Here is a 9,398-nt window from a genome sequence, read left to right as displayed (position 1 = left end):
CGTTTCAAATTTTTTTCTTTATCAATTTTAATCAAATAATAATACATCATTTTACAAAGTTTACAAAAAAGTGCTCCCTATATAATAACAGTATTTAAAAAATAGAGAGAAAATTTGTTATTTAAACTTTGTTTTGAGCTTGCTACAGATGCTAATGATACAATTAAAAATTATTTTTTGGACACTTCTCATTTATCACGTGTTTACTGTGATGTCCATCATCTGCAGAAATCAGCGGCGTCATTATGTGAATATATTCAGGGTTTCATGATCAGCACGCACGTGAAAAGTTCGCAGCCGATTTGATGCCTTGCATTAATAATTACAAAAGAACTGGTGAAATGACCAATTTAAAGTCATAGGTCAAGATCATATGACATATGTTGAGCTTTACTTTTCGACAACCCTTTTCAGTGCCTGCTTTGTTAAATTTTGTACGCTATTCAATATACAGAAATACTCACGGATATGCATATAGCACTAATTTTTCACGAATAAAATCACAGCATTAAACACTCAAGAATACATGCATAGCATATAGAAGAGGCATACCTGTAGTTGTACTACTCCAATTATTTGATTTAGTCAAGTCTTCAATTTTTCGTACCCCGGATCTTTTGAAGTTTGACGACGGTCCTACCAAGTTTGAGATAAAAGTTTCTGAATTTTCATCCCATTCTTTTTTCTTGTTTTAATTAAGATGAAAGCTGTAGGATAATTATGGTGAGTGGTTGAGGGGGATTATCCGTCCTATAGTTCATAAAGGAACTTAAAATATTTTAAAAGGTTCGTCAAGATACTAATCATTAAGTATAAATAACCAAGTCTTTAATAATTTACACTGCGCCATACTCCTGTGAAGAATATATACTTAAGTTATCCGATTGAAAGCATAACCAGTGGAAATGTGATGAAGGTACACAATTCTGAAGAACTGATTAGTTTTTTTTAAACACCCCTTGAAAGAGGATTTCATTTAACACTCAAATATTGTAAACATTGGATTATATTGACTGAAAACCTCTACATGTTTTTTTATTAAGATACATTTAACAAAAGTTGTACTGCTGCTTCAATTCCAATTTAAGGCAACAAGGGCTTAAACTGCTAAATTAAATTTCAAACCAAAAAAAAATGCTATCAGACTAGTTATTCAAAATAGGACTCTTGTGTTTTCTAAGCCGAATATGGACCTGTCGAAGTCTGTATGAATTTGTTGCACACGATATTAACAAACGGAATCAGGAAAAAAATACTGTTTGCACTGGAGACTGCAGAACCAACAATGTTACGAAATGGCGAGTTTTCTAAAACACAAATAACAGGCAAGTGAACTATATTTCCTTGGAAATAAGTAAGGTGGCAGGAGCCGAACGTTCATTATAATTGTTAACAACAGCTAGCTATATAGGCGGTAACAAAACGCTGAACAGCTTATCAAGTCATTCCAGATCAATGCATGGCTGGTATCGATATAGGGAAAACTAGTCGGGGATACCATCGGTATTAACACAGCTGGAGTACAAATGTTCAGTCTCCTTAAGTTTGTTTTTTGTTTGTAAGATTCGTTCATTCTTACAGCTTAATTTCATTGGAGTGCTTAAGACGATAGCATGTAAAATGTTTCGCACACAGGCGAGTTCTACATCTACTGCCAGTATTTGGAAGAAACGCGGAGAAGCTTAATAGAGGATTTCTTGCTGAGATATCTCTTTAGTTCTTTCATTAAAACTGCGTTTTGAAAATTTACCATATGTTTTACTTCGAGATAGATCATTGTATTAATTGGAAAGAATGTTAATTCCAAGTAACAGGATGATTAAGATGTGATTTCTATTAGAAAACTTGCTAATTGTTAGTGTGTACGGATATAACATGAATTTCACAAACCCATTTTATCAGAAAGCGGGCAGCAAGGAGACATCTACTACAATGAACACAACGACTGTTAACGGGTTCGGAAATATGTCCAACAGAGGTTTACCGCGGGAAATGACTTTCAACGACGACAATGTTATGTCTGTGATAGCTTATTCGTGTCTCTTTATATTCGCTGCTACTGGAAATTTAATCGTGCTCGTGACTCTGCTAAAAAGTCGGAGATACAAATCTAGAGTGAATACATTCATTATGCATTTGTCCATAGCCGATTTAATTGTAGCTTTTGTTATGTTACCTTTGGAAACTGCATGGCACATTACTGTGTCTTGGAAAGCTGGGGATGCGGCATGTCGGATTTTGATGTTTTTTCGCGCTCTTGGATTTTATCTTTCGTCCTTTGTTTTGGTCACAATAAGTTTAGACCGTTATTTTTCCATTGTCCATCCCATGAGCATACACGACGCCGACAGAAGAGGCAAGATTATGCTTACCATGGCATGGTTACTTAGCGTCATCGCTAGTCTGCCTCAGGTAGGTATGGTGGAATTAATTAGATTTACTTCTCTGTCTTCTGAATGCATTGGGTTTTTTTTGTGAAGAATGTCCATCAAAATTGGATATATTAACTAAAGCTGTCTGGATATGTGTAACGTGGTAGAAACTAGTATACTTACAGAGGGGGAATTGTAGTTTGCAGTTCTCCGCAAATTAAAAAGCTGCCCATACAATCATCCTCCAATGAGTGGAATAAAAAAAAAATCAGACATTCCCATAAAACGTCATCAAATACAAAGTTTTGATATCATGTTAGCAAATTGATGATTTTTTGACAAATGCATATTCATTTATTTCTGAAAAGAACATGTTTTGGGTTTTTTTAGTATTTCTTTCGATTTTACAGAATTTTAGTGTTCGTCTCATCAAAATATATCTCTGTGTTAATGCGGAGCGTAAAAGCTGGTTTTTGTTTTCTGACGAATTTTTAAAATATCCATTATCTAGAATTTTATAAAACGCAAAAATAAATATTTTGAATGACAAAGCCCTTTCATTGAACAAGAATGGAAAAGGGAACGATATATATATATATAGAGAGAGAGAGAGCACGTTAATATTTCTTATTTTTACGGGGAAATTAATTTTAAATACCATTTTCATGTGACAGATGATTCTAGCTCCCCTTATTTGTTGGAGTGTTTGAATTCGATAATTATAAGAAATTTACGTAAGTCCGCTAAATTATTCTGATATTTTAAACATAATTAAAATTATTTTTTAACCATTAAAACCACAGTTTGGGTCAATATTTTCTGTCATCGCAATTAAAGGAAGGTCTGGAACGTGCGAAAGATGTTAAAAGTACGTAAAGCTCAGTTATGAGGGAAAAGAGCAGAAATCGTGGTATATAATGATCGCAAAATTCTGTCGAAGACATCAACTATAATGAATGTTTTTAAAGTTCTTTCATCAGCTTAGCTAATAGATGTCACCTGTTTCTGACATACAAATCCATTACAAGCAGTATTGAATATCACACTTAAGGCATTGGTTGACTTAATTTTTGGAATTGTAAATGAATGAAATATATAATGAATGTGACTATACTTGGTCTCTTATAATAATTACTCTAGAGACTATCATAAACGGATGTATAGAGAAGAGAAAAAACCGCTCCATTATTTCCTACCAAGCATGTGAGAATCGTTAAGCATTGACTGCTCGTTTTTCCACACGGATAACGATGGCGGGTGTTTCATTTACAAAGGATACAGGATTTAGTCCTAAGATATCCTTCATCTTCATCAATATGATAAGAACACATTTAATGATCATCTAATGATAACGTTATCATCACTGGCCTTCGGTTTATGTTTGGTATCGAGAGTTGTGAACCATTGTCGCATTAGATTATATTCTTCAGCAGTAACTAGTTACAATGACTATAATAGGCAGAGCATTTTTATAATTATGTCATGCTCTCAACATACAAGATTTGCGAGACTGTCAAAAACTTCACACGAATAAATATGTTCAACAAAGAATATATATACCTATCCATGAATAAAAGTATAGAACGATTTATAAAACATATCTGCAGCACAATCGGTATGAATTTATCGTTCTAGTTAAAAAAAAAAGTAGAATATCATTTTGAATGACGACGACAGAATTAGTCTGCAAATGAGCACATCATATTAATTTGTAATTAGCGGCTTTTTACAAAATTACAACTATTTTCATATTAACACTTCGCAGGATATGACTAATACAACAGGAGGTGATATACTTATTTTCTGCAATATCTAAAGAATCGAGTGTCTTATTAATTATAATGAGTATTGTGCTTATGATGTGATAATTAAACCACAGAGTACGTTATATTGGCGAAGCAGCTTGTTCATCAATTATCATCGCGTGTATCATCTTAAAATTCGGAGTAAAATTAGTCATTTATTCGTAAAATTTTCCCTTTTAATACCCATATCCCTTTTGACCTCCTTTTGACCTCTTTTTTTTTCTACTCAGAGATTCGACTTAAATATTTGCCCCGTGTAATTAGCATTAAAAAATCTATTTGTAAGACATATCCTCACCTTTTCATTCAGCAACCGAAGGGGCTTATTCTTATTTTCGTGTCCTGGTTACGAAAAACAAACACCTAATGTAATTTCCTTGTCACTTCAACACGTTTAATTTCAGAACAGTTTTGTTAGTTGTTGAATATTTGGGTAATTTACACTCGGAAAATCAAAAATACATGCTGGCAACCCCTTATGTTTTAAAGTTCTTTTCTACATAAAAGCGACGTACACGATGATAAAAGTTTGCATGTTAATGTTAAATAATACACGTTAAAGATGAAGCAGCATATGAAAGTATGTCCAGAATGACACTCATATGTGACACTTTTTTTAAATTTATTAAAAGAATAGGTTTGGTCATTAGATTGGGGATTAATATATTTTCACAAAGATGATTAATTAATTTTAATTAAAGAACATAAATTAAAATTTTAATTCTTGCCAACATTTAATGTCCATTTTAGTTATAAATTTGAAATATATTTAAAATGATTATTTTAATTCTAGCAAGCATAATCCATAACAAAAAGGAAAATTTTAATCTTTATGTGATTTTTAGTTTAATTTGAAATCTATCTAAAATTCTTGTCATAATTCTTTTTAAAACTTTAAAACATTTTTCAACTACGGTATATTTAAATCTTTTGAAAAAAGGTGACTCTTTTCTAAAGCATCTGTAACTTAACGCATTTTCAACCTATCGCACCTGCTGTTGATAAGGGAGTGTTTAAAACATTCCATTACCTGCTATTTTCTTTTTGTATTAATACTGTATTGGAATGATTTCATCAATTTATCCGATGACTATATGATTAAGATTATTTGCCAGACACCCCTGGGCTTACTTTGAGGATTGTTTTTGAAATATTATAGGATATTGCTTGGATTGTAGATAACGTTTTCTTGAAATAACACCAACAAACATGTTATATAGAGGCTGCTGCACTACATGATATAGTGTCTTAGACAAAACAAGCCGAGGAATGAACCTATTTTAACCTACAATGATATCCACTTTGCAGCACAAGAGCTTTTTGACAAAGAAGTGAACAAAAAAAAACACTTAAGCGCATTTTGCATTTTAAAAATATGTAGAATATCACAAAGTGTATAAAACTCTTTTGATGAAGATCTCATACTAATAACCCAAGGCTTTCTCCAACTGAAAAAGGAGATTCGAGTATTTATAATAAATATGTTTATGTAACACCTGCAGTATGGACCCCCTACCCTTTGTTTCTTCAGAATTAAATAAAGGGATATGACAAAAACATAAAAACTTGTTAAATCCTAGTCATTTCTCTCCATTTTAATGTCTTTTTTTTTTATTTTTGTGTCGCCTGCAGAGCAGAGCGACACTCAAGGATTATTTTACCCGGCGTCTGTCTATCTGTCCGTCCGTCTGTCACACCTTAATTGTTGAGAATTGCAAGAAGTATGAATTTCATATATTTCACATGTATTGTTTTGGCAAAGAGCACTTTGGATTTTGTAAAATACCGTGGCTACCGACCTTGTGACCCTTAAACCTGACCTAATTTTCAAAATAGTTCATTGTGCCGATTTGCAGCATGTTTTTGACATTTAAGATGAAAGTTTATGATATTTAGCATGTGCACTGTTTGCCATGAAATATGAAAAATCCAGCGTTACAGTCCATTTTAACTTGACCTACATTGCAAACATACTCTGAACAATTGATTTAACTTGTACTATTTTTTATTTTTAAGAGACAGGGTTTTAATAATTAGCATTTAGCCTATATCACATGTTTATGAAGCTCACGAAACTGCACTTTGAAACTGTATGCTCTACAGTTATCAAACACAGATTCAGAAATTTAAAATACTATGAAAGTACATCGAGATCGATATACCAAAAGGATCGTTGTAGGCTGACAACTGCCGTAAAGCCTTTTGGAGGATAGTTGGATTAAACACTATTAATAAATAAATATAAAAATCAAACTCATTATTTATTTTAGCTTTCAGGGTTGAACAACCATATCTCTCTTTAATTGTCAGATTTTATATGATAAGTGTTATTCGGTCTAATTATCCGTGAATAACTGACAATCTTTAAATTCATTTTAATCTGTAATGTTGCTATAAAGCAGGCGACATATGCGTTCCTTAGAACACTCTAGTTATTACCTGTTGCATCTTGCTTGTACTTATTTATTAGAGAAATACTGGAATGGATCCGTACGTCAGGTACCTTTTATTGAAAGTACAGAAGTATTTAATAAAAAATTGTATAGTCAAAATGTAGCTGCAGATCTGTAGCTCACTGTGCTGAAAAAATTGGGCTGAGGACTAGAGCTACAGATCCACCCACTGAAAAAAGTGTATATCTATTGTGCACAAAAAAGTGCGCGCGTTTTGATGCTTTTATCGTCTTATTTTCCAATTTCTATTTCAAAATGTTACAAACCATGTGTTTGTTACATGTTCTTTCAATATCTCTACAAAAAAAAACATTCCCCATAACAGACGTTAATAGTTCTCATGAACATCAAGAGTCTATCGAAAATTTCACCTGCATACACTACCATCCGGGGAGCGAAGCGGACCAAAGACCCTCGGATTACGAATGTATCAAAGCTAATTAGCACAATTTCATATACACTTTTTCAGTGGGTGGATCTGTAGCTTTTTAATCGTCCATCCAAATATTTTACCCTCGGTGAGCTACAGATTTGCAGTGGAATGGTGATCGACACACACATGCACAGTTAATCAGAGTCAAAATAATAAAAATTAAAAATATTGCAACACTCGTTTTTAGGCACCTAATTAACTCTTATCAATATTTATATCAGAACACGGAGTAAAGAAACTACTGTGTAAATTAAGAGAGAATCCACAATGAGTAACATGTTACACCAGCTGTCGTTATAACCTTATTACGTATTTATACATGTACAAACTGTACCATTCAACAAACTCACCCTCATGCTAGGAAGTAAGAGAAGTGGATGTTTTCTTACTTGATGGACAAAAATGTAGAAAAAAAATCTACATAATCCATAGCTTGATTAATGGGGGCTATTATGGTTGAGTATTTCTTCTTTAACTTCCCAAAGGGTAGTGTATGCATTCTTTATGTGATGAAGCCCTCTGGCAGAAACCAGTAATATGTCCTAATTGTTATTGACCCAGATGCATACACAGTGTATCAATACTACCCACAAGGGTAAAATTACAATTGCTAAGTAGAAAGGTTTTTATTCAAGCAGACATATTACTTGAAATGATAAATCTTTACATCCACTGAATATTTTCTCCTTTGCTTCTTATGAAAACCGATCCCCGTTAAGGACAGAGGATAGAAACAAAAAATGGATGCCTGGATTGGTATATATTTTTTTTTACCTATTTTGGTTGTAAATGATGCAAATAACAAATTTCTAAATCATTAAGAAATTTTAAACTATCTATGGTGTTCAAAATTTTACCTTTCTGCAACCATCTTCATTAACCTATTAATTTTTTGTTACTTTAAATCCCATTATTGTTAAACTTTGAATGAAAAAGTAAAAGCGTGTTAAACGTGTTTATTTTACTTATATAAACCTGACTTATGTTATTTTCATTTTTTTTGATAAAAGTTTGTATTATCTGTCCTTCATCAATTCATTAACTCTTAACTACTTAGAATTGTTTTAATTCTACTTCTGGAAATCCAACTTCATACTTCCCGTTTACTTTCCAAGAATGAAGTTCTTCAAATACATGTTTCAGTCATGTTTTTTAACATTCCATTCATCAAAAATGAATCTGATTTACCCTTCTAAACTTCATAAAAATCCTTTCAAACAAATGATATATTGCAGGTTCCAGCAAATGCTCTTTCAAGCCCCAATCTACTCCTCACAAAAATAATAACTGCTCTGAAGGAGATACTTCAGACGTACCCTAAAACAACATTAATTATTCAAAAAGTGGTGTAAATTCTCAAAAATTCTATTTAAAGAACTCTTGAAAATTTAAAATTACAATATTTCTCCAGTCAGTAACATCAAAATGTATGAATTTTTATCACCTTATATAACCATTCCTCACGAAAAAAATAAATATTAGGCTTTTTGATATCATGGACAACTACCGTTTCAATAAAAATGGGACCCGGGAGTTTTCGTCCCCTGTGATTGTTCATCTACAAAATTACTTTGTTAAAATCATTCTGATTCTTAATGCACACAAGTACTCCAATGTTGATATTAAAAAGATGCTGAGTTCCTCATTGAGAGTAGCCAAAATTTCAAATTGCACATTTGCAGCCGAAATAATGATTAGAAATTGTGAATTTTTAAATCTTTTCCAAGTTCAAGGGGGATTACTGTCAAAAATCATAGGACCATGACCAAATTCGAACTTGACCTGCATTTTCTGGTAAAATACATGCATATGTAATTTCAATCTTATACATATATCTCTACAAAAGTTAGAGAGCAGAAACTGAAAATTTATTTTTTCTAACTTCAAGAGGGGTAACTCTGTCAAAAATCATTGGACCACGACCAAATTCACACTTAATCTGTATTTTCTAGTAAAATGCCTGCACATGCAATTATTTCAACTTTATACGTGCATCCTTACAAAAGTTAGAGAGCGGAAACTGAAAATTTCTTATTTTTTTCTAAGTTCAAGAGGTTTAACTCTGTCAAATCATTGGACCACGACCAAATTCACACTTTACTTGTATTTTCTGGTAAAATACCTGCATACATGTATGTAATGTCAACCTTATAAATACATCCCTACAAAAGTTAGAGAGCGGAAACTGAAAATTTCTTCTTTTTTTTCTAAGTTCAAGAGGGATAACATTGTCAAAAATCCACGACCAAATTCGAACTTGACCTATATTTTCTGGATTTGTTTGTTTGTTTATTGTTTAACGTCGTCCCTCTCGAGAATTTTTCACTCATATGGA

General features: G+C 32.4%; 1 protein-coding gene across 1 annotated transcript in view; it reads left to right on the top strand.

Annotated features, from left to right (window-relative positions):
* The first annotated feature begins 1,418 nt into the window (after positions 1 to 1,418).
* LOC133183649 (adipokinetic hormone/corazonin-related peptide receptor variant I-like) overlaps positions 1,419 to 9,398 on the top strand; it is a 34,453-nt gene continuing 26,473 nt past the window's right edge. Inside the window, exon 1 of the mRNA XM_061318583.1 lies at positions 1,419 to 2,412. Coding sequence (XP_061174567.1) covers positions 1,876 to 2,412 — 537 coding nt within the window. The 5' untranslated portion in view covers positions 1,419 to 1,875. The remainder of the gene's footprint in view (positions 2,413 to 9,398) is intronic.

Source organism: Saccostrea echinata, unplaced genomic scaffold, assembly GCF_033153115.1.
Source record: "Saccostrea echinata isolate AGI-Se365-2 ecotype Australia unplaced genomic scaffold, CSIRO_AGI_Sech_v1 ptg000009l, whole genome shotgun sequence".
In the NCBI taxonomy this organism is placed as follows: Eukaryota; Metazoa; Mollusca; class Bivalvia; order Ostreida; family Ostreidae; genus Saccostrea; species Saccostrea echinata.
This window is presented reverse-complemented; position numbering and strand designations above follow the sequence as displayed.